The sequence below is a fragment of the Carettochelys insculpta genome, chromosome 8 (genome assembly GCF_033958435.1).
Source record: "Carettochelys insculpta isolate YL-2023 chromosome 8, ASM3395843v1, whole genome shotgun sequence".
Lineage (NCBI taxonomy): Eukaryota > Metazoa > Chordata > Testudines > Carettochelyidae > Carettochelys > Carettochelys insculpta.
The window spans coordinates 69743615-69770106 of record NC_134144.1 but is presented as its reverse complement, the minus strand read 5'-3'; the positions used below and the strand labels follow the sequence as shown (position 1 = coordinate 69770106).

General features: G+C 43.3%; 1 protein-coding gene across 1 annotated transcript in view; it reads right to left on the bottom strand.

Annotated features, from left to right (window-relative positions):
• The window catches only part of CNTNAP5 (contactin associated protein family member 5), a 490877-nt gene that overhangs the window by 174142 nt on the left and 290243 nt on the right, over positions 1-26492 (bottom strand). The window contains exons 12-13 of the mRNA XM_075001278.1: positions 20573-20692; positions 4045-4245 (exon numbers count right to left, since the gene is read on the bottom strand). Of these exons, the coding sequence (XP_074857379.1) occupies positions 4045-4245; positions 20573-20692 (321 nt within the window). The remainder of the gene's footprint in view (positions 1-4044; positions 4246-20572; positions 20693-26492) is intronic.

Sequence of the window (26492 nt, the reverse complement as noted above, 5' to 3'; positions counted from 1 at the left end):
TTAACCCCTTCAAAGAATTCTAATAGATTAGTTAGACACGACTTCCCTCTGCAGAAACCATGCTGACTTTTGCCCAACAATTCGTGCTCTTCTACATGCCTTGCAATTTTATTCTTTACTATTGTTTCTACTAATTTGCCTGGTACTGATGTTAGACTTATCGGTCCATAATTGCCAGGGTCTCCTCTAGAGCCTTTTTTAAATATTGGCGTTATATTGGCCGTCTGCCAGTCATTGGGTACCGAAGCGGATTTAAAGGATAGGTTACAAACCACTGTTAATAACTCCACAATTTCACATTTGAGTTCTTTCAGAACCCTTGGGTGAATACCATCTGGCCCTGGAGACTTCTTACTATTCAGCTTATCAATTAACTCCAAAACCTCCTCTAATGTCACTTCAATCTGGGAGAGTTCCTCAGATTTGTCACCTAAAAAGGCTGGCTCAGATTTAGGAACCTCTGTAACATCCTCAGCCATGAAGACTGAAGCAAAGAAATCATTTAATCGCTCCGCAATGGCACTTGATCCTTGATCGCTCCTTTTATATCTTTATCGTCCAAGGGCCCCACTGCTTTTTTAGCGGGCTTCCTACTTCTAATATATTTAAAAAACATTTTACTATCATTTTTTGAATTTGTGGCTAGCTGTTCCTCAAAATCTTTTCTGGCTTTTCTTACTACATTATGACACTTAATTTGGGAGTGTTTGTGTTCCTTTCTATTTTACTCACTAGGATTTGACTTCCACTTTTTAAAAGCTGCCCTTTTCTCTCTCACTGCCTTTTTAACATGGCTGTTAAGCCATGGTGGTTCTTTGTTAGGTCTCTTACTGTGTTTTTTTATTTGGGGTATACATTTAACTTGGGCCTCTAGTATGGTGTCTTTAAACAGTTTCCATGCAGCTTCCAGGGATTTTAGTTTAGTTACTCTACCTTTTAGTTTCTGTTTAACTAGCTTCCTCATTTTAGTGTAATTCCCCTTTTTGAAATTAAATGCCGGAGTGTTTGACCGCTGCGGTGTTCTTCCCAACACAGGAATATTAAAAGTTATTATATTGTGGTCACTATTTCCAAGCTGTCCAGCAACAGTTACCTCTTGGACCAGATCCTGCGTTCCAGTCAGGACTAGATCGAGAATTGACTCTCCCCTTGTGGGTTCCTGTACTAGCTGCTCCAAGAAGCAGTCATTTAAGGCATCAAGAAATTTAATCTCTGAATCCCGTCCTGAGGTGACATGTACCCAATCAATATGGGGATAATTGAAATCTCCTATTATTACTGTGTTTTTTATTTTGATAGCCTCTCTAATCTCCCTTAACATTTCAGCATCCTGGACAATTATCCCCCACTTTCACAGGCCTTGGGAGGCAGACCAATCCTTGCCCACAGACAACCTGCCAACCTGAAGCAAATCCTCACCAGCAACTATACACTGCACCACGGTCACTCTAACTCAGGGACCCATCCATGCAACAAACCTCGTTGCCAGCTCTGCCCACATATCTACACCAGCAACACCATTACAGAACCTAACCAGATCAGCCACACCATTGTGGGTTCATTCAGCTGCACATCTACCAATATAATTTATGCCATCATGTGCCCGCAATACCCCTCTGCTATATACATCAGACAAACTGGACAGTCTCTACGTAAAAGAATAAACACACACAAATCAGATATCAGAAATGGCAATATACAAAAACCCGTAGGAGAGCACTTCAATCTCCCAGGCCACACAGTAGCAGACTTAAAAGTAGCTATCCTACAGCAAAGAAATTTCAGGACCAGACTCCAAAGAGAAATTTCTGAGCTACAATTCATCTGCAAATTCGACGCCCTCAGCTCAGGCTTAAACAAAGACTGTGAATGGCTGGCTAAATACAAAAGCAGCTTCCCCTCCCTTGGTGTTCACACCTCCAGATCAACTGCCAGTAGTAAGCCTCACCCTTGCTGACTGAGCTAACCTTGTTATCCCCAGCCTTGCTCTGGCTTATTTATAGCTGGCCCTGCAGATTTCCAAGACCAGCATCTGATGAAGTGAGTCTGTGCTCACGAAAGCTCATGCTCAAAACTTTTCTGTAAGTCTATAAGGTGCCACAGGACCCTTTGTTGCTCCCCCTGATAGTGGCCATAAGGTAGCACCGCAGTATGATCTTTAATATTCAGGCTTATTTAAAACAAAAACAGAAACAAAAACTGATGTGATTTGTACGAGCTCCAGAACAGTAGTAGCTGTATCTCTGTCATACCTGTGCACCAATTACATATGTGCATATGTTATCTCCCATCTATGTATACTCCCAGACATCACAGCTTTCATCTATGTAAAAATGTAGCCAGTATGCTACTGGTAATTCATTAGGAACTGCCTCACATAAAGCAGCCAGAGACCACTAGAAGGATGTAATAATGAACATAGGACTGGAAAGTCATATTTTCACCTTACTCTCCACACTAAAGCTACATGTTTTCCTTTCTCCTTTTCTCTTCCATCCCCTTCCCATGTGGTTTCCTCCTTCATGTGCTGTCCATGGTTCTGAATACTAACTTTTCTTGACACAGTGTATCGGTTGAACCTCTCTCATCTGGCTCTTTCGGGACCTGACTTATGCTGAGAGAATTTGCTGGACCTCAGGAGGTCAATATTGTCTAGCAGCATTACCAACACTCCCATTATTTATTGGGATCTTAGAAAACATTTGGGGTAGATTACAGCTAAATAACAGCACAGAACCAGAACACTGAAAGCCAGGGCTGGTGGGTGTAAACAAACCTTATGGGACCACGGGAGACTTGTCCACACCCATGATAAGCGGTTATCTGAAAACTAAAATCATGCCAGATTACAGATGTTGCTGGACGAGAAAATTCTGCATTAGAGGTTTCAGCCTGTAGTCTTTTGGGTGGGGTTGGGGGCAGAGTTGGAAAATTCTTCATATACCATTCACAATTTCAAAGGTACCAAATAATCAGATTATTTGCCCAGTGGATTTTCTCTCTTTCAGGTGACCTGGGGTGGCCAATCAGGCATTTCAATACATGACACTTCCCATTATGCAGTATACACGCAACATGACAGAAAAGAATCCCAAGGAAGTGGTCCTTTAAGTCTTTGTTGACATTTCAGTAGGATTAGCATTTTGCTGACTGACAAGTCTATAGAGCTGCTTCTCTGATAATCAAAGCACCCAGCTAGCACATGTATAACAAGTAACAAAGAGAGGATTTTCCATTATTCAGATAGCTGCCTGTATCACTGTACATCTCCTTTGGATAACTAACTATCTGCATTTAAATGGGTGTCGATGGGAAGGAAATTACCCAGTGTATTTATCAGAGACTTGCTTTACAAGAGCAAATAAAGTGGTATTTCCTCACACTGGTCTTCCTGCCACTGTATATCAGGTCATAAGATCTGATCCTTGTACCAGTAGAGGAAATGAATTTTGTCTGTGAAATTGCGCTGAGCTACCAAAAAGCCCTGGGGAGTCATTATGCTTCTCATGTTTGAACATAACAGCTGCCATACTGGGTCAGACCACAGGTCCATTCAGCCTGGTATCTTGTGGTCCGATGACTGATTCCCCAAGGGAATAGACAGAACGGGTAAGCCTCAGGTGATCCAACCTCTACCATCCATTCCCATTCTAGAAGCTGTCTTGGTACTCATAAGCAGCTGCAGTTTCTCCTCTGTGACTGTGCCAGGAATTTGGAGTGGTTTGGTTGCAAATGGTAAAAAGGTATCCCACCGTTTGCATTTAAAATCAGGTAAATACAGCCACTATGGTTGAAGAGAAGCACAGCCTCATCGAGAAGAAACCCCCAGGCCCTTCTTTATTTTAGCGTGGGTCCCCATGCATGTAGAATTTCCCAGCTCAGCTCTCTGTCTCCTATCAGCCTCTGTGCAATGCTAGCCCTGTGAGTGAAGATAGAAGCCTGTTCCTCTGCACTCTATTATTTTACTTCAGTTGCACTGGAGGCTGTGTCTGCTATGTAATCAATAGCAGCTAACAGGGAAAGATTTCTGTTTGTGGCACTTACTCGGGGTGTTCAGCAGACGTGACTTTTTGCAGTGGTAAGCCACCTCCTGTTCACAGTACTCCACACTGTTTATCAGGGCCTCAATCTGCTCCATGCTGCTGCTGTAGTTAAAGAACGTGGTGTATGGTTTCTCTGGACCAGCCCCTTGGACTCTGGTGAGCTCTGTGTTGTTGTGCTGTAGGGCAGTCCAGATCTTATCTTCTGTTGAATGAAAGAAAATGAAAGGGGTGTTAACAGCAAAATGGGAACAAAGAGCAGCAAAAGCCTGATGCTTTTCTCCATTAGACACAGGTGCAGCATTTCTCTGGCCTCAAAACTGACTCCTTTTGATAAAGAGATGCTGCGAACAAGTGTGGATTGCAGAGCCATGTCTACCGAGGCTGAGTTACACACTATACTGGGGCTGATGTTGCCAAGCCTGCAGAACCAGAGAGAAAACATCACTTTCCCTGGATCCTGAGGATGCTGTCCTGCAAAGTATGTGGAATAAATCAGCTGCATTTCTGCTGTCTTTAGCTTGTTTGCAAACATATTAAGACTATAAAACACAATTATATATTAATTACCAAGGGTGAATCATAGCAGCCACCTGACACACAGAGAAATATCACCTGAAAATTAAACTCAAGATGAAATTTGTGTTGCCGTCTTGTGACTGTGGGAGGCTGAAGGACATCTGACCTCTCATTTTACTCTTCAAAACTCAGATTTATCCCTATATAGTGTGACCTGAACTAAGGGCAGCCCTTCAGCACATGCCTAAATGTGAGTATGTAATTCTCAATAAGGGTCTCAATGGCGTTACCTGCACAGCAAGATATTTCTCAGGGTCAGCAGAGTCTGGCCTTAAATAAAGGCAACTGAGGGACTAACCCCTCAGCCATTACTAGTGGGAAGAGCACTTGGCAATGCTGACAATAGTAAACACTAAGCTGTGCAATACATGTTTGCAGGGCTGAGCCCTACACTTGCACTAACATTACACTAATGCACATATGCAGGTAATTCTTTTGTATTCTATTGGGAGAATGACCCTCCTCACCTAGACCTTCTAATAACTCAAACTGTAAAAAAGGGTGATTTTACTTTACTGATTTTAGTCCTTTGTAAATATTGCAAGTTTTCACTCTGGCATGGAATCCATGCCTTTGCAGAAGGTTACACCTGGCAACTGAGGAGGTGGTTGTAAAGCAAATGAGGGAGAGAATGGAGACTTGAAAAAAAAATCACTTGAGCAGTAAACCTTAGGAGGGTTGTGAATTGGGTGTTTTATGAGATCGTCTTAAACAACATCGGACTCAGCTACAAAAAGGAGAATAAGTGGGTACATGGGAATACTGCAAAATATGATGAGTCTGGCTAGCTCAGGCAGTTGCACATTGGACTTTTAATCTGAGGATCCAGGGTTCAAGCCCCTGGTCAGACAAGGCCTTCTCTCCTGCTTGGGGAAGCTGAGGGGGTAGCTTGCTGGAGCTGGCTTGTCTCCTACTCACTAGTTTCAGAGGGCTCCAGTGCTTGCAAGGGGTTAGTGCATAGTACAGTAATAGGTAGGCTGAGGTTGTGAGTTCAAGCCTCACCTGCACCACTATTCCAAGGGAGGTTGTGGAATCTCCCTCATGGGAGATAGTTAAGAACAGATTAGGTAGATGTCTAGCAGGGATGCTTTAGACAGTACTTGGTCCTGCCATTGGGGCAGGGGGCTGGATTCCATGTCCTCTCTAGGTCCCTTCCAGTTCTGTGATCTGGGGGGCTTGCAGCTGATCACAAGCTGACTACAAGCCAGCAATAGGATGAAGCTATGAAAAGGCTAACACCATCTCAGTCAAGACATGCCTTTCCAGCAGCTTCAGACAAGATCTTCATATCCTGAAAGGCTAAGATCAATCATTTGTGAATCTACTCAAAATGATGTGATCAGTTCTATGAAGACAAAGAAAGAGAGTTTCTTTATACATCTATAATTCAATTCAGAGATTCAGAGAGAATCAGGGATATTATCTCCAGAGCCTTGGGACTGAATTAGAATATTAATAATCAAAATATTAGCGTAATGTTTTATACACAAAAAAGAGCTAAGAGCTGGATGAATCACTACAATTTCAAGGGCTTTACTGAATTCACTCCTAATGTTTGCAAGTAAATCATGCAACACATTGTCTTAAGACCTCACTATATGCCTGTTGGACATCTCAAAGCAGTAATTCAAATCTGCCGGAGGCCCTCTTTTTTTTTTTTTTTTTTTTCCCACATTCCCAAAAACTACCACCACTGATGTGCAAACCTCCAAACCTCAAGCACATATAAAGTAGAGCCATTTGGGAATTTTTCCACAGAATGATTTTTTTCCGGAAAAATGGTAAATCAATAGATCTGAAATTATTTCCGGGAATGTTCTGGATTAGACAAAACTTTCTTTGAAAAAGGTTTCCAAGGTCTAGTAATTTCAGGAAATGAGCAAGAGAGACACCCCAGCATACACTTTTGGGTAGGGCATTGAGACAAAGCAAGGATTTGAACCCAAATCACCTTACAGCCCAGGTGGATGTCCTAACTACTAGGCTACTCTCAGTATCAGGACAGTTGGGATCACTGCAGTTTCTCACTGAAAACTCTAAAAGGTCTCTACTTCATCTTAAAATGGAATGGGAAAAATTCCAGACTCTCAGAAACTTTCATGGGATGTGAAAACACCATTTCTCACCCACTTTTAATTTGAAAATCCCCATCTAAATGCAATAACCCTCCTCACACCACTGCTGTTAAAGTTATTGTAGAGCCAACAGGACAGGAAAGAACTAACTGTCTGATGAAGCCTCTGATGGACTGGAAACATTAGTTAATTGCTAGATAATAGTAATAAAACCAATGTGTAATGTAGTGGCAATACTGCCCTTCAAGAAGTGCAGTAAAGTGTAAGGAGCTATATTTTCCAATTGTCTAGCTGTACTTGGCCGTCAAAGCTTTGTGATATTACATGTGGAAGTAACTGTATGGATAACTAGTGTAACCATGGAGAACATCGAGGAGTAACAGAGTTAAAATGAAGAAAAGTTTAGGAAAAACTTCCTTAAACATGCAAGGTATTACAGCTGTGAAACCAACTCCCCTGGGATATGTTGGAACCCCTTTCAACTGCAACATTTAAAATCAGTTTGGGCAAAGTACTGACAAAGGTAGTAAAAGAAACAAACCTGCACTGAGAGGTGGCTGGTATTGATCATCTGACAGGTCTCTCTCATCGTCCTCTGTGACTGCTCATTAATTCACATCAGGATTGTTGTTACAACTGCTCTGATCTATTCCCCAAGGATCTGAGCTTTAATGTAATGTATCTTTCTCTTCTCCCTGTGGGAGCCTGTGAAGATTGTAATTTTACTTCAGGTTTCTCTGACACATCCTTTGAGTGGCAAAAGAATGTGTACTGGCTGTTGGTGTTGGATGTAACTGTGTTTTACAGAAGGAGATACAGCAGGGCCAGGAAGCAGTGGAAGAGTGTTAAAGAGGAGATATATAAGGCCAAGGCTAATCAAAGCATGGTTCCCTGTTGACTAGGAAAGGCAACTATAGGTTAATTGAAGCACCAGTAACCAATTAAGGCCTTGTAAGGAACCTAATACAGTAAACCCTTGATTTAACGGATCCTGATATAACAGACTTTGGAAATAACAGCCAGTCTGCCAACTCCCCCTGCCCCCGCAAATAAAAGCTGGAGACTCACCAGAGCTGCCAGAATGGCTGGGTCTGCCAGGGACACTTCAGCTAGCGGGGTCCACTGGGGTGTGGGGGGCTGTGACAGGATGGAGGAGCTTCCCTTTCCCAGGCCCATGTGCGTGGAGCATACCGGAACCTGGCCGCTGCTGCCTGCAATGGTGCTGAGCAGCAGCCATGGTGACAGAGGCTAGCAGGCTGAAGGTGGCCATGCTCTACCAGGGGCTGGAGGAGCCACAGCGCTGAGAGCCACAGGAGGTGGAAGGAGCCAGGCCGGCATTCAGCTCCTCTCCAGTAACTGGGAGAAGAAGATGGAGGTGTGAGGGGAAAAATGGGGCAGGAGTGGTGGGAGACAGAGGACAGGAGTAAGTGATGGCCTGGGAAGGTCAGTGCATCATTATGCAGTATAATGATTCGGATGTAATGGACTGTCAGTATTAATGGACACCTCCTCCTCCTATTAGTCCATTAAATTGAGGGTTTACTGTAAAATCCCCTGCTTCAGGAAGACAGGGTCAGAAAAGAAAGAGTACTGGAGTTTGGAGAGGTGTTGTTGAGATTTGAGAGATTAGAGAAATGGAAGAAGGGGGTCTCTCTCTTCCAGCATCAAAGTATGAGGGTAACCTATCCAACAGGGAAAAGAATAAGAAACCTGCGAAGTTTGATAGGGGCTAGGGCTCACACCTCTTCCCCATCTCCCTACCACCTACCAGGCTACTGGTAAGGTCATCTGTGCTCAAGAGTCAAGGTGGTGACCTCATTCTCACCAAGAACAGCACAGGACCTATCCTACCAATATTGGCCATTTGGCTACAAGAGGTTGAAGGGAAGTAGCTACAAGATGGAAGAATGAAAGGAGATGGGGACAGAGAAAGATGTAAGCTACTGTGCAAGAATTTTCTAATCCATTATTGCACCTTTTCCTATCCTCAGAATTTAACCAACAGTGAGTCAGCCCTTGCTATGCCACTTCAAAGATCCTTGCTGATTTCTGCTCTTTTGAGCTGTATTCCACTCATGTTTGCAATGCTGTACCAGGATTGGTCCCAGTATATTAAAGATAAATGGTAGATGAGGAAATATCTTTTATTGGATGAACTTCAACAGACCTCAGGCAAATAAAAGATATTCCTTCATCCACCTTGTCTACTTGAAATATAGGCATTTATTATTCAATATATCACTAAAGCTACTGAAAAAATACCTTATGCCAGAACAAGCTGACCATAGGGCAATCTTATATATAAATGGGCACAAATCACTTTCTTCACTCTGACCTCAAACAGCTGCATTTCCTTGCCCGCACGCTGTATATTTATGTATTGTTGACCAACCACTTGAGATAGACCCTGGTCTAGGTGTTAAACAGACTCAATTTTCTCTCTTTTTGCTCTTGCTTTTACAAAACGTAGTGAAATGAATCAATAAAAAGGCTTTAAGAGGTCAGATCCTACATGGAAGATTACAGAGAGAAATGGCTTTCCAACATATTTCAGCTGTTTGCCCGAAGACCTAGTTTGCAGTGTTACTATAGCTGTGATGGTCACACAATATTGGAGAAGCAAAGTAAGTGAGGTAACAGATTTTAATGGAACAACTTTTGTTGTTGAAAAGAGACAAGATCAAGTAGTTTGAGCTACGCAGTGCTGGTCTTCTGGTTTAGGAAAGGTTGTCATGTCAGCAAACCCTTGAATATGAGAATGCTTTCATTAATGGGTTTTATTTGTATGGATCCTTCGGTGACTGAGAAGTCCATTCCTTGTGCCACAGGCTCATTGCCAGACACCGCAGATGGTTCTAGAATTCCAGGCTGGATTATGGTTTTCCTTTCTTTTCTGGCCTTTTTCTGCAACCAGGTCAGGGCGATTTTCCTCAAAAAATGGATCTTCCCTCCCTGTCTAGTCTTTGCTAGTTATTCTTACCCTGGGCTATTGTCTCCCAGCATGTTGGGTCAATGTCATTTCTCTTGATGCTAATCTTGAGGGTGTCTTCAAAGCATTTATTTTGGCCTCCCCACTTCTTTTTTTGCCTTGGGTGAGTTGGGTATAAAGCTGTTGTTCTGGTAAGCATATATCAGTCGTGCACAAAACAACCATCCCACCTCAGATGGAAAATCAGGGCCTCAACACTACAGACATTAGCCTCTGTGAGGACAGTGACAGTGTGATGATCCTCCAACTTTCTATTGAGGATGTTGCAGAAAGTGTGTGTTTTTTTTCCTCCCCTCCTCATGAAAGCTAGCAGATACGTAGGTCACAGCTAAATTAGCAGACCTTAAAAAACAAACAAACAACAAACAAAAAAATCTTGAGATAGATTGAATATTTGTCCCTTTCACCAAGAGAAGTTGGCCCAATAAAAGAAATTACTTCACCCACCTTGTCTTGCGGATATCCTGAGCTCATCACAGCTATAACACACTGCACACAACAATAGAAGATATTGAATTTTGCCCTCCATAAGGTGGGGAAAAAGATCAAATATTTTTGGCTTCCTGTCCCTCAGGGCTACAAATGTACCCTGTGCCTCTTTGTGCTACCAATGAAGAGCAGCTCCAATTCTGAAGACAAGGAAGGTGAATGAGGCCAGTGGTGGGGCCTCTACTCTGATGGCAATATCTTGCAGAACAGCAATTATGCTCTAAGGTAAGAGACCATGTTTTCTTCTTCAAGTGCGTGTCAGGGTGGATATAGAGTGTGAGAACCTGTGGCTCTATCACAGCAAGCATAGCATAGCTCTTCTGAACTTGACACTGACTGTGGCTACCATGTTGAGTGGGTAATATTTACTAGAAATTGCTGCATTGCTCTCTGTGGTTATCCTGTCAGCCTAAATGATGGGTGCATTTCTGAAGCAGGGTGAAAATGCTGGCTGTGTTTGAGTGGAACGTGCCTGGATGTACAACTATCAACAAGTGTAAATACATCATGTGATCCAATGTAAGAGTCTATTGCCTTTTGATAAACCAGATATGGCAGCAAAGAGGTGCAAAGAGCCAGAAACATTTTGTCTGTTGAATCCATAAAGGAGGGCTCTGGATATGTCCAGAATATAAAAATCCTTCTCTCCTGGGGAGAGACAAGTATGATTTCAGGAAGAGGACTGGAAGAAAATGGAGTGATTCAGGAAGAATTCTGAAACCACAAGCTTGTCTTGAGCATGGAGCAGTAGGGAAAGGTTTATCATCCTGAGCTTGAGATGGCATATGGCATCATGGAGCATAAGCTTGCATCTGAAAAAGCAGGTCTTTGCCCACGAAAGCTTATGCTCCAAAATATCTGTTAGTCTATAAGGTGCCACAGGACTTCTTGTTATTCTCAAAGATACAGACTAACACGGCTACTTCTCTGATAACATATGATGTCTGTGACTCAAGTTGCAGAAAACAACAGGAGACATTGATGGAGGTGGATGAATGTTAAACAGTTACAGCTGGTAAACATATTTTCTGTATTTTTCAGTTGGAAGTTCACTGTTTATCTCGGTTACCATTTGAAAATGTTCAGACAACTAAATGAATGACCCATCCAGGAAGTTTCATGCTCTCATATTTTCCTCCTTCTGACATCACATTCTGCACATCCTGCACTAAAAAGCAGAGTGGATTATGCACTCTACCACTTTCTGTTCTAACACTTCTCCAGCATCTCTGTTCTTTTGTGCACACTATGCTTTAACTAACTTCTAACTTAAATCCTTGTATGCTGAGTGGAGCATAGGTCATCTACAAGACTCTTCCACTTCACTCTGTCTCAGGACAAAACTTCTAGCTGACTCCAGGAGTACCTCAGTTGCTGCCCTTCAGTCTCAGTAGATCTTTTCCATGTTGTCCGAGGTCTTCCTCTGTTGCATTTTCCTTGCGGGTTCCACGTGAGAGCTTGATGGACTATGCAGGATGACAGTTGCCTGAGAGTGTGGCCCAGCCATCCCACTTTCTTCTCTTGATTTGAATGTCAATTGGTTCTTATCCAGCTCTGTTCCAAAACTCCTCATTTATGACAAAACCTTGTCATTTGATGTGAACGATGTACCTCAGGCATCTGTTTATGAATGTCTGTAGCTTGTGATTTGAAGACTTTTTAGTATGCCAGGTCTCACATCCATACAAGAGCACACTCTTCACATTTGTGTTGAAGATCCACAGTTTGGTCTTCACAGATATTATTAGTGAACTGCATATGAGCTGCATGGGTTTACATTTTCAAACATGCCCTGCGAAAGCGCTGGCTGCCTGAAAAAAAACACTATGGGAGTGATGTGAATTACCTTGACCAGTTTCAAATTGGTGTTCACTCTGTAGCCTAATTAAAACTTTTCAAGAGTCACCATTAGAAAGAGAGTTTCTCCATAGACCTGCAAAATATGAATATGTATTTGCACATACTACTATTTGTGCCCTCATTTGAAGCTACTCTGGGTATGAACAATTAGCGGTGAAAGTAGGTTTCTGAGCACATAAGCTTCCTTTTTGCACACCTCTGCAGAGACCCAGGCCTCAGCCTTTTGAAAATGTGTCCATAAATACCAAGACTGGAGTTTGTAAATTTATAGATATTTGTTCTTGTTTATGAGAAACATTCAATTATTCTGTAATTTTGAGTGCAGATTAAGCAGAATACCACTATTTCCACCACCCATCACATACGTGAGCCTTGAGGCAAGTAAAGATTTTCTCTCTTTTAGCAAACACAGATCATTATCACTGTAATGTCCTCATTGCATTTTTTCTACATTGACTTTAATTAATAAGCTCTCTCTGGGCTGTTGCACATTTACAAGGAGAATGAGACAGCTGATTTTTTAGATAATGGTTGCTAGATTTGTTTATTTATATATTTACTTTATTACTTTCTTGGTCTAATTTCATATCAGGCTCATTTATATTAGCTAAAAGGCATCAAAATCATTTCCAGACGGCAGCCACATCTCCCACCAAATAACCCTGAAGACTGAAATTCAATCTTTGAAAAGGGACTTCGTAAAGGCTTGTTAATTCCTTCCCAAAAGCAAAAGTGACAATGCTTTAATTTCTGGGTAATGCTACAGCTTTATGACTTAGCAGTTTTATTTAATGGTCCAATTTACTAGAGTATTATGCTGTCTGTATTCAGTCCTGGGAGACAGTTTTACAGCAAAGGACTTCAGCGCTAGCAGTGCATTTCAGTCTACCATCACTCATGCCTCCATCATTCTGCTAGAATCCTCCATGTTGCTTTTGACAAAGCAAAAATTAAACATGGAGGAAGCAGGGAACTGGAGCAGCTGGACAAGTGTTTTTCAATGAGTTCTGTATTGTTTAATTCCCATTTTTATTCTTCATCTGGAAGTGGACATTTTACCCAAGGAATCAAATCACTCCTGTTTTGATTTAGGAGGTTTGTCACAAAACAAGATTATTCAGATGGATTAAATTGTCAACAAGCCAAACATGTGATAAATGCTACAAGAGCAAGAGGAAAAAAAAAGACCTGAGAGTTCATAGGATGTATTTGTTTTGTGGCACCCTATATTGAAATCTAAGTCTCGCCCTAAAAGCCGTCCTGTAATTCTGCAAGAGCAATGAGACAACCCACAGACAACCTCAGAGCCTCCCATATTGCATTGCACTTAGCCGTGGCAGAAGTTAAGCAAGTATATATATATATATATATATATATATATATATATATATACACACACACACACACTTGCTTAACTTCTGCCACAGCTAAGTGCAATGCAATATGGGAGGCTCTGAGGTTGTCTTTGGGTTGTCTCATGTTGCTCTTGCAGAAACAGAGGACAGCTTTTAGGGTGAGGCACCATATATATATGGAGCTGAAACACTGGCTTGAAGTGCCACCAAATGGATGAGAAGGTAGGAGGAAGCTGGAATGGGGGGAGCTGCACTGGTACTCAATTGCTGAATTGGAGTTGTTGCCTTTAAGAAACTGTCCTTTTATATCCATTGTGCAATATATATATATATATATATATATATATATATTGCACAATGGATATAAAAGGACAGTTTCTTAAAGGCAACAACTCCAATTCAGTAAACTTCAAAATATAAACATGCCTATTTCATGGGCAGATTATTTTTCTACCTTTCGTTGCTGGCTCCCAAGATGTGTATACCAATGCAGCTCTCCCATTCCAGCCTCCTCCTACCTTCTCATCCATTTGGTGGCACTTGAAGCCAGTGTTTCAGCTCCATAATGCATCACCATGGAGTCAGTTCTGAGGGGGGTCTCATCAGGCTTTGGGCTGACCTTGCTCCTTGTTGATACTGATAATGCTGGGACCCTACTTGGGGGATGCAATGAGCTATGCCGCATTCAAGAGGCTTAATCTCTCCCAGAGTTTGACAGCAATCCCTGGAATGTACAGCCTAGGCTGGTAGTTCCCAATGTGCTGACTTTGTTCCTTGGGCCAATGATGGGGGAAGTACTAAGGAGACGGGGAAGTTTCTTGCACTACAATACATAATCTTCCCATTAGAAATTCTGTTCTGAGACACACATGCAGTAAATTATCTTCCTTCAAGGCCTTTTCTTGTTGAACGTCTACCAGCATATTTGCTGTATTAATTCCATGTGAATACAGTTGCCTATCAATTGGATTTTAGCTCCCACGTAACTCAGCCCCTTTGGAAAATGAGGCTCCTAAATCAGGTAAGGATTGGAACTCTGAGGAAACTTTAGCATCTTGAAAATACAAGGCTAATGTCATACATTAACCTTGCGTGGAAAAACTGCAAGTGCAGTGTTGTCTATCTTGGGGCACCAGGTAGAAATTACAAGGTGGCTGTTGATAGCTGAAAAGATTCAATATAAAACACAAGTAAATATGTCAAGCTTTTTCTTTCCAATAATATTCTAGTGTATTTCATGAGAATACAAAATAGAAGTTTAAGAATGGCCAGAATCCGGAATATGCAGGAAAACATTAAGTGTCTGAGATGTTACAAATTGTTTATAATGCCTTGACTCTTAAAGATGCTAAATAAACAAGCATTTCAGACTCATAGTCTTGCCTGTTGACATCCATGTGTACTGGATCAAACTTGTAGGCCATGCCTACACTGCAATCAGCAGGCATGACTGCCGCACATGGAAGTATTCCCAGCTAGCTCCAATCTGCAGTGCTAACAATATCAGTAATGACAAAATAGTGCCCAAGTATGTGCAGGTCCTGAGTGAACATATGCTGAGAAATTCCAAAGCTAGGTAAAGATTCTTGAAACTTATGGGAATCCCCCCACCCAGATTTCTACAGTCCATTCCTATAATGAGATAGCCTCAGGTGATAAAATCAGTAGGACTAGTATGAGACTTTTAAAGTTATGCAAACTTAAGTGTTTGGATAGACTGAGGCCTTATTTTCTGTATGTGAATGGATACATTCCATGGGGTGGCAAGTAAATGAATTGATTCAAAATGGAAGAAAAATGTCAAGCATTGTAGGAAATATGGAGGAAAAAAGATTAGGAATGAGTTCGTAAATCACAAGGGTCATTTTGACAGTTTGGATGTCTGTTTATCCATTTCCAGCAGCAACTTTGACAATCCCTGCTTATGACCATAGCTTAAATATGATTTCTATGCAGTATTCTGAAAGATGGAAATGATTTTTGGCTCTACATAATAGTAGGTATTTACATTTCAAGAAACAATGTTAACGTACAGAAAGAGGAATGTTCAGCCACAGATAGAACCATTTCTTATTCTCTGACACAAGGCTCCTTTATAGGAGTTTCCCAAATAAATTTCAATCTATTCTCAAGCACCATGGATGAAAACAGTCATCTTCCCTTGCTTTGGACCACCACAAAAAGGCTTTTAATAATGGAAGAATAACTGGCTGAGATAAAATTAAGCATTGATCTTGTCACACCAACTTCTAAGTGTTATTGATTAGATGGCCCAGGGTCTATCTACAAGAAAACTGTAGAACAAAAGAAATGGAACAGTGGTATGATGCTGTGCATTGTAACCAAATCTTTCAGCTACTGAGGTTAACATGTATTCCATAAGAGGTGTGAAGAGGTCACTTTAAACACTCTGCATTATTGAGCAGAAATGCAAGTACACATAGCTCTGGGTTGAATGTCTATAGACCTGCTGGCGGGTATGATGAAATACACAAGACAGATCAATAAACTTCAAGCAGAAGAGAAAGTGTGCAAGCTTCACAAGCCCAGAAGCAATGCCTCACAAATTTTCAACTTTGGTCCATCTAGCCCAAAAGCTAGTTCATGACCGAGAGTTCGAACAACTGCTTTAGATGGCTGTGCAAATGTATTTAATAATAGACAATTATTGAATGATCTGCCCATGGATGACATCTGTTTCACACACATATACGTGCACTATTTAATGTAACTGTAGGTGTTCTCATTTTCCCGCACAGAAGCTGAAATTCTCTATGAATCCTGCTCTGTTTTGAGCTTAATGACATTAAGCTCTGAGTTCTGTTGGTTAATTATGTACTGGACTGAAGTATTTCCTCTTCTGTTAGAATTAAGTTTATTGTCTTTCATTGTCATTCTGGGCTATGTGCATATTGCAGGCTTCTGTTGGCAGCCTGGAGGATTCCCAAAAGAAATCGGCTACTCTGGGAGCCTTCTGCCAACATCCCGGTCATTCTTGTTTCATGAGGGAAAAGGGAGGTGTTGGCAGAGGGGGTTTTCCCAGCATTTGGCCCCATGTGGATGGGGCAAATGTCAGTAAAGCCTCTCCCGACAGAACTGTCGACAGGAGATCCAGAAACACATTGCGCAATTTGCATATCTTTTGCCGACAATTCTCGGCAATCTAGTTATAGCCTAAAAGTCTGTCATTTTTGAATTATGCAAAAGTGAAGATGGAAGCACTAATTTACCTTTCCTATGTCAAGGATTTCCATATATTCCCTCTTATTTATCTCCGCTCCAAACTCAACTGCTTTAGCCTGTCTTTGCTTCAAAGTCCTTCTTTCACTTGTCAGGTCAGGTCTTGAGCACTTCCTCTTACAAAAGTTCCTGCTCCATTTTTTTTTTTTTTTTTTTTTTACAATAAGTAGAAATAAATACACCATTCAGGAGGAAGCCCTTATGAAATACCTCAGAGACTTTTCTGTCCTTGACTAACCTAAACAATAGTTTGTCATCTGTCATTTGTCCCCTCACTGTTCAGCTATTTTTCCAGATCATTAATTAATATAATGAACAACGCTGGTTGCAGAAGGCATCATGAGACACCCAGCCGTTAAGTACTTGCCAACTTGAAAACACAACCATATATTGTCTTTCTCAATACACAGGCGGACATGCTATGCTTTCTTCAGAATTTTTGTTCAGAGCCTGACGAGCAAGGTGATAGGCCAGAGAGAAATAACTATGATTAGAAAGAAGGTAATGTATATTAACTGGCAAAATATTTGGTACCTTTCCATGTCTACATTCCCCATCAACTGGCTGTTTAAACAAATTAGACAACAACATTTGGAAAAGCAATTGTAATTCAGTCAGTCACAGTTAATAGCAGGCTGAGGCTATTGTCCTTATCTGAGCTAATCCAAATAAATGAATTTAGTTGTAGTTATTATAGATTGTGAGCTACATACCCAGGAACAACTCTGCTCTATAAGACACACGGCAGAGTTCATCTCAGACAACCTGCCTCTCCTCACTGAAATCCCTATTTCAAAAGTCAAATCCACTGAAATGCTAAATAAATAATCCCTAACGCTACTATAAATATTGGCTGCCTCTTATTCCCTTTTCTTCGTTTTCCATTGCTTCGTGCCACCCCTAACTCTCTCTGACTTTGGGAGTTGAATTATGTATCTATTGTCCTCACTAGCTAACAACAGCAACAAACAGCTAGATGTACTGAAAGGGAACATGGATTTGTGATCAGATAATTTGCTCAGCTAATCTGGGGTCAATACCCAGATCTGCCTTGCTTGCCTTTGGTGGCTATAAACAAGTCCCTCTATGTGTTTCAGTGTCCCAGCTGTAAAATGAGGGGATTTAAATATCTGGCTAGAAAATGGTTTTACTTCCATGTTGAAAAAATTGTCCTTTAAACCTGCCTAAAATGAAAACCAAAAGTTTTACAGTTTTCCTAAACTAAACTCAATTTAATATTTCAAACACTAACTCTGTGTCTACACGTGCCCCTTCCTTTCAGGAAGGGCATGCTAATGAGCAGGTTCTTAAGATGCTGATGAGGCGCTGCCATGAATGCAGCTCCTCATAAGCATAATGGCGGCTGCAGAGATTCAAAAGTGCAGCTTTCAAATCATGCGCCGCCCGTGGAGATGGGGACCTTTTGAAAGGACCCCCCCAGTTTTCAACAGCCCCTTCTTCCTAACACCAGATAGGAAGAAGGGGCTTTTGAAAACTGGGGGATCCTTTTGAAAGGTCCTCGTGTCCATGGTGGCACGCAATTCAAAAGCTGCACTTTAGAATCGCTGTGGCCGCCATTACGCTAATGAGGTGCTGCATATTCATGGCAGTGCCTCATTAGCATCTTTCGAACCCACTCATAACCTGCCCTTCCGAAAGGAAGGGGCTTGTGTAGATCCAGCCTAAAAGAAAATTGGCTTTAAGATTTTCAAAGAAAACTGAGGCTACACACAGACACACACATGAACACATTTAGTCAAAATTGCAATTTTTCATCAAAAGCGATTGACCTAAATTTTTGACTAGCTCTGTGTAATGATTCTTTCTGTCCTAGCCACTGTTTTCCTTCATTACTCACACTGTAAATTGTTTGGAGTTGGAACTGTTTCTCCCTCTGTGTATGTGCAGTGTCTAGTATGTTGATGAATGCTCAGAAACTATTCATAGGCTTTTTATTTAAATTTTATTTAATATTATTATATTAAACCATCATGGATTCAGCTACTGTTGCTAAAATTTCAAGGTCAAAAGAATGAAAATCACCTCTGGTGCTTTTCTCAAAGGTGGAGTATCCAGGAACACATGGGCTGTGTCTACACTAGCCCCCTTTTTCAAAGGGCTATGATAATCAGCCTGAGTGGGGAATAATAATGAAGTGCCAAAATGAATATGCAGCACCTCATTATGCTAATTCTCCCCACAGCAACATTGAAGTTGCAAACTTGGAAGCACCATCAGGCCGTGTAGCCATGGGAACTTCATAGTATCCATGAAACTTCAAGTGCCCTTACTCCCCACACCAAATTTTTTTGGCTCATTTTTGCACCCATGGTGCTCTGAAAGGAATCTGAAGGGGATGTGTGGCTGTTTAACAAAGCCATAAATACCAGCCTAGCTGAGGGTATGGTGTGGTCCTCCTCTGTAGAAGTAACTGGTGTAGAGTGGGAAAGAAGAGAGTACTGACCCAATTCCTTCCCCTTCTCAGCTATATTTTGGCTTCTCCCTGAACTGGGCTAAAGAAGGAAGAGAAATGGTCTCCAAGTTTTAGTGCCAAAATTTGTTCTTAAACAAGCACATGAATCTTTTCAAGTGAAGTGCACTCACATCTCTGAAGGAAGATTTAGCTGAGATATGGATTTTATTTTAAACAATAGATGCACAAACTTGAATGTGACTGTCTTTCTAGGTGCCTACTTTGGCTTCCGTTGATAATGACTGTCATCTGAGCTGCTCTGAAGATTGAGAAGTTACAATGATATTTCCCATTTCACTCTGTTGTGGTAGGAAGAAGGCTGAATATAAAAAAGCACTGTTGTAAGTGAAGTATTGTGATCCGAAAGTTTGGGCAAAGATGACAGCCTTGCAATGAGGTCAATTCTTGTTTCATTAGGCTGTGAGTTCTACAGCATTGACCCCACTCTGGAGAAGATTCCACCTCCTAACTTCATGAGTCTTTCCATATTGGTAGACAATGTCATTGCTCCAGATAATGAGGCTCTTATGAGAGGCCATGTTTGGTTACACAGTGAGATTCCCTCTCCCAGTGCCTTCCAAGCTCATCCAAGCTTGAAAAAATATCTTCTCTCTCTAGTGAGAAAGGATGCTGTATTATTTTCTGCACTAATTAAGGTCCTCATTTTGCAAATCCATATGGGTTTTGTCTCTTGGCCTGTCAGCAGCACTATATGTGCATGTAGTACCCTATGCTTTGAGCAGAGACTGCACATAGTACTGAAATATACATGGTAGTTTCTACCAAACATATCCCATTTTCTTGTAATTAAGTTGAATCCTAGGGCATGTCTTCACTTCAGAGATTATTTACACTGCAGTGGTTGATCTGCTGGAGTTCTATTTAGCACATTTGGTAGGAATACACTAAATTGAATTCACAAGGTGCCCCCATCTGCAGTGGAGATGGTATGGAAGCTTGAATTAAGTTACTCCAGCTCCATAATATAAATTGAGTTGCATATCTTAATTTATTCCTTCTCTTTAGTGAAGAGCTGGCCTTATACTAAGAAGCTATTGTACAAGCATAACAAAGAAACTGTTTGGTTAGAAAACAAATAAGTGTTTCAAGTTTATGAGATCTTGTAAAAATAATACTAAGGGTGATTTAGAAATTAGGATGTTAATGAAAAATGCAATGACATACTTTAACAAAGCACAGTTTGTACTTTTAGTCATAGCAAAGGCCTGCATGTCTGTTCCACAAATGAACTGCAGAAATCATGCAGGTTTAGATTGTACTGATAGCTGATATTAACCAGTGGAAACTGTTCCAAATTTAATCTTCATCATAAAAATTATCCATACACAGCCTTTTTCCATCATCAAAATAGCCACAGCTCTGTGGTTCTCTTAATGACACAAATAGAAAATGTTTCATAACAAGACATTTAGTCCCAGTGTTGAACATTGATAACAACGTGGTTTCCTTACCAGTGATATTGCAGTAAACCTGGAATGGTCCAAGTGGTCCACTTCCATCAACATCAATATGGAAGAAACCAGATGTCTTCCCTTTGTGACGATAGGCCTCACACGATTGCTCATAGATGGCTGCAATACAGGGAGATATACATTACTTTGGAGAAATAGCAGGGGGAACTGTTAGGCATGCACATATCCACTATCCTAACAATTGTAAGCATTATTTATCCCCTGGATTGACAGCTGGCATGTATTTCTACCCCAGTTCAGAGAACAGGAATTAAACATGCTTGAGTACTTCCCACCATAGAGATTGAGCTAAACATTTACTCTCCTGAACTCAGGCTTCAAACAATGGGATGCAGGTATTAAATGTTTAAAAAGACTCCCATACAATTAGATGTGGGCCTTTATCCAACTGAAGGGATGTAGTAGACAAATCGAGAGCAATAATCTACATATAATCTTTAACATGGCCACCTCTGAAAGCCTGGACCGTAAAGGTCACAGCAGTTCCATGTCTACCCCGGAATATTTGGCTAGTTCCCCACTGAAAGAGAAATCCAGCATTCTCTGTGTCTACTGCCCTACAGTAAGTGACCAAAAATTGGTCTCTAATAGCAAGACAGGTGTTCATAACTACCCAGTGAGTCCCATCAGGATGGGCATCAAAGGCAGCTTATCCCCCTATTCCTCTTCAACAAACTCCTGTTTTCCACATGTGATGAAGGATACGTGCCCAGAGACAGTGTCAATACACATACATTCAGGGGGCAAACAATACAAGCAGTGACTGCTACCACAGAGCAATAAGAATGTGGTAAAACCTACCCCAGGGTAAGAATGGTTCTTTCGAGTGTGTACGCCTTCACAACGCAGGCAAGGTATGACAATCTCAATGGCTAATTTCGCCCTCGGGCACCATATGTCTGCTACTATTGACTCCTAGGTCTATTCAGAATCATATATGCCTATATGTTTTTGTCTGTACACATACATTCAGCTAGTTAATGCTTTCACTTCTTGCAGAGGTATTTGGTAAACAGCCTCCTACAGAGCTGACTTTAATACCTGCCACAATTCATACAGCAAGCAGATTTTATCAGCAGCAGGTGGTTCCCTTGGCATCTAGGAGAATGCACCAGTCAATACAGTTCCTATTACAGATCAAGAGTGGCAAGACCCAGAATGATAAGAGAATCTAAATGGAATACAACCAAAAGAGGCACTGGAAGGGAATGGATATGGATTTAGTCATACATCATACATGATGGAGGTGTAGATTCAAGCTGTTAATTAACAATTCCTGGTATCCTTCATAAGAGATGCACCCCACAATCCACATGCCATAGAGGGAAACAGGAAATCCATCAGACGCAAGTACGGCTATATCTAGAGTGCAGGATTTTGTCGGCAGAAGTTTCCATGGGAGGATACCTTGCGACAAAACTTCTGTCAACAGAGTGCGCCCAGACAGCAAGGTGCATCAAAATAGCAATCTGCTCCGTCAACAGACAGCGGCCAGACAACTCAGGTGCTCTCTCAACAAAACCATCACCCAGTACCCCGTTAGACAGAGTGGCTGGTCACCTGCTCCTGGTGGGAATGGGTGCTGGAGCCCCGTGGAGATGGGTGCTTAAAGGGATCCCTCCAGATAGATGTTCCTGACTCTGTTGTGGGCATACCTACCCCTGCAAGGGACAGCAGAACTTTTCAAGTGCCCGCTGTGTGCGCCCTGTGTTTGACAGCGACACAGCTGGCTGCGGGGTGCCATGCCACCAGAGCTGCCCCATGGCTTGTGATGGTCCCACACGGACATCCTGTAGCTGGTCATGAAATTTCTGGCAGCTTCCCTCCTGTTCCTCACTAGGCCAACCCTGAGAGCCTTGGCTGCAGGACTTGCATACCTACATCTGCACCCGCCTCCGTGCACAGGAGGCTCTGGAGGCACCATATCAGTGCAGACTGGTGGGACTGGCTGGTCATGGAACAGCCAGATGTGCCTTCCACATATGGAAGACCACCTTCTCAGAGCTTTGTACTTGGCTCACCCTTGCCCTGTGGAGACATGATACCCAGCTGTGGCCTGCCATCCCCTGGAGAAGCGGGTTGCAAACACCCTCTGGAAGCTCACCATCCCCAACAGCTACCAGTCACTGGGCAATCAGTTGGGCATAGGGAAGTGCACCACTGGGGCCTGCTTCATGGAGGTAATACGCTCTCGGTCAGCAGTCCCCACGTGGTGAGCGGGGAGGGCATCCTGCTAAAGGTGAACCCTCAGGCAGCAAGGTTGGGGGGGCGGGGTGAAGGGTGGAGGAAAGCCCAATCCCCGAAGGATTGTGCCATCTTGCCCTCACGCAGCCCTGCTACCAGGGATAGGGATGGAGGGGAGGCAGCCTCACAGGGGAGGCTCCCAGAGACCTCAGGGGAAGCAGAGAGGAGGGGGGCTAGGGAACCCCCAAGGACCTGGGTAGTCCCTCCCTCAGTCCCTGTCATTGTGTTTGTTCACCTCCCTCTGCAGGCTGTGAGGGCCATCAACTTGATTCTGTTGTTGAGAGTCATCCGCCTGGAAGACCCCAACCAGGTTGTGGCCAGATTCAGTGCCCTGGGGTTCCCCAAGTGCATCCGAGCTATCAATGGGACCCACATCCCAATCTGTGTCCTGGAGCATTACGCGGCCAAATACATCATCTAGAAGGGCTATTTCTCCCAGGTGCTGCAGGCTCTGGTTGCCACCATGGACAGTTACAGACATTTATGTTGGATGGGCAGGCAGGGTGCACGAGGCCCACATGTTACGCAGTTCCTGCCTTTTCCAGAAGCCGGAGGTGCACACATTCATCCCCCACCAAGAGCTGACAGTGGGGGATGTGCAGATGCCAGTCTACATCATGGGGGATGTGGCCTACTCCTCATGCCATGGCTGATGAACCTGTATACTGGACAGCTGGACCCCAGCAGGAAACTATTCAACAAGTGTCTGAACCGCACCAAGATGCGGGTCCAGAGCACCTTAAGCTGCTTCAAGGCACAGTCCAGGTGCCTGCTGACCTGCCTTGAGAAGGGGGATCCAACATACACTAAGTTGTCGGGGCTTGCTGTGTCCTGCACAAGATTGTGAAAGAAAAGGGGGAGGCCTTCCTCCCCGGGTGGGGGGCAGATGCCAGGGGCCAGAGGCCAGCCTACGAGCAGCCAAGCATACTTTCCATCTGCCAGGCTGATCAGGAGGGGCTGCAGATCTCAGAGGCTCTGAGGGAAAGCTTCTTCCAGGGACCCTAGTAGCTCTCCCCAAGGGCCCCCAGCGAGGTCCTGAGGCCCACAGCCCTCTCTTATCCCCACCACGACCCCCCTCATCCCTTCCCGACCCCTGCACAATAAAGATGGGTGCATGTATGGTGAAAATTAAGTGGGTTTTACTGAACAAAAAACAAATGTGCACCAAAAAACCAGGAAGACCTGTGTAGTTCAAAACTATTTACAAACAAGAGATGTGCAATATTAACCCATCTGTGAACTATTTATAGTGGGGGAGGAGCTTGGAACAGGGGATGGGCAGCCTCAGAACTTGGACATGGGAGGGCTTGGGATACGGGGTGGGAGACATCAGAACATAGGGGATGGGTGCCTCTGAACCTGTAGAGAAAGGGGACCTCGAGCAGCATTGGGATCCCCTCCTGCCATTGTTTCATGGGCCCCATTTGGATGGGGCTGGGCTGGGGCTAGGACCAGAGCAAGGGGTATGGACAAGGAAGGACTGCAATGGGGTCTGAGTGAGAAGAGGGAGCGGAGGGGCTGGGGGCCAGAGGCCGGGGCCATGGCCATCACCCATGGGATCAGCCAGGGGACCAGGGCACCATTTGGGATGGCAGGCAGGTATAGGGTGTCTAGAGTGGTGATGGGCAGCTGGGCCAGCGTGTCCCACTGGATGCTAGTGACAGCATCACAGTAGGACATTAACTGGTCTCACCTCCTGATCGCCACACCACATCTACCATGTTGAGATGTTCCATTGTCCTGTGGATGTCACAGAGCACCAAGATGTGCTGGCACATTAGGTCTTTGTGAACCCACCATTGATTCCTCCCACTGTGGGGCACTGTTGGGGGTGGCACAGACTTTGGTCAGTGCAGGCCCAGCTGTACAGAGCACAAGGAGGGAGAGACAGTGAGTTGTTCATGCATCACAGCCCGTAAGACCATGCCCTACACCATGAGCAGCAACCAAGAACGCCTGGGCAAAGGGATGCGGATATCCTGGGAGCAAAGCTATGTGGGCCTGCACAGTGGGCCCTGCCACATGGGGGCTCCGTGGTGCCTCTGGAACCTAGCTGACTGCTACAGCTCACAGTGCTACCTGCACTGCCTCATGCCTGCCGGTATGCACTTGTGCTGGATGTCACATGCCTTGGTGTGTTTGGGGGCAGGCTGGTGCCTTTGTGGATGATCTGCTTCCAGCCATGGCAGGTGCTGGGAGGCCAGGGCAGGGCAAGGCAGGGACTCCCCTGGGCCTGACACTCATCCAGCGTCCCGTGAGCCTGGCAGCAGAATGCCACTCATACCCTGGGGCACACTACCTCTGCATGCGTCTCCATGTGCTGGGACCACAGTGTGAGGTCCCACTGAAGCCAACAGAGTGACATTCACAGCACATCCCATCTGTACCCACCTTCCACTCCCTGGGCTGCGTGACACATGAGGCACTCACTGGAGGCACCCTTGCTGAACTTTGAGGATGTCTGTCAGGTGGCCTGGCTGCCGACTGGGTCCAGAAACCATGGAGCTCTGACTGTTGTGGACAGGGTGTCCACCAGGGCACCTGTCCGGCATCTCAAAGGCCTTTTCTGTCAACAGAATGGCTCCCAGAATGTCCAAACCCCCAGTTTGACAGATCTGTACCAACAGCGGCGTCCCTCTTCGTGGTAAAGCCGGGTACAGCTATCAATAGCTCTGCAACCCTGAAGTCTAGACGTAGCCTATGTGAAGAATCCATGAAGATCTTCTGACCTGAATTTTGATTGTCTGTGCTCTCATTCCCATTGCAAGGGGAACTGATCCTATATCCAGGTTAACAGGTACCATGATTACACTGATCCAAGTTTATTTAACATAACAATTTGTTTACTGTTTATCGAATTACAAAAATTCAGCACAGACTTGGCAGATGGATCAACACTTTTTCTTCTTACGAGACTCAAGATCTGAATACGTAAGCAAACAGCAATATACAGCCTGCAAGGAGTAAGCTCATTAGTGATAATGATAGCAGAGCACACAGTAATATACTTCAGTATTATCTTTGGCTGCTGCAAGGTCAAATCTCTGTTTTTCAAGCCCTTTGATTTTATGCGCACATTTAATGGCTTTTCACACACAAACACACACCACTCAGCAGTGACACAGGATGCATACAAACTGCGAGGCACACAAGGGAATTTGCAAGTATCCCATTTGTTAGATTCTTCCAATTTCTTCCTGAGTTTCATGTACTTATCAGCCATCAGTGCTGTGCAGTTAAATTAGATATACTCTATTGTTTGTAGTGTTGCTGTTGTAAATAAAGCTTTGCTGTTCAGCTCGTTTTTCATGCAGAAGGATCTCAAGAAGTGTTACTGATGGACTCCAAGAAATCACTCCCTCCCACTGCTTCTAAAAGGCTGCCCTCTCTGGTGTGGAACACAGGAGCAATTCTGTACTAGAAAGATCACACGGATAGCAAATTGTTTTAATTCAAAAGAAAAGAATTGTTTTCAAATGAAAGATGTTTTAAAGGGAAAAAAATTACATAACCAGAATCGAACTCCAGACAGGGCAAGAGGGCTGATGCTACTAAATGTTGTGAGACACAAGAGCCATAAATGATCAAGTCCGTCTCTTTATATCTGCTAAGAAAGCAGCAGCTCCAGCAGTCTAGTGCTGGTAGCATGGTTCCA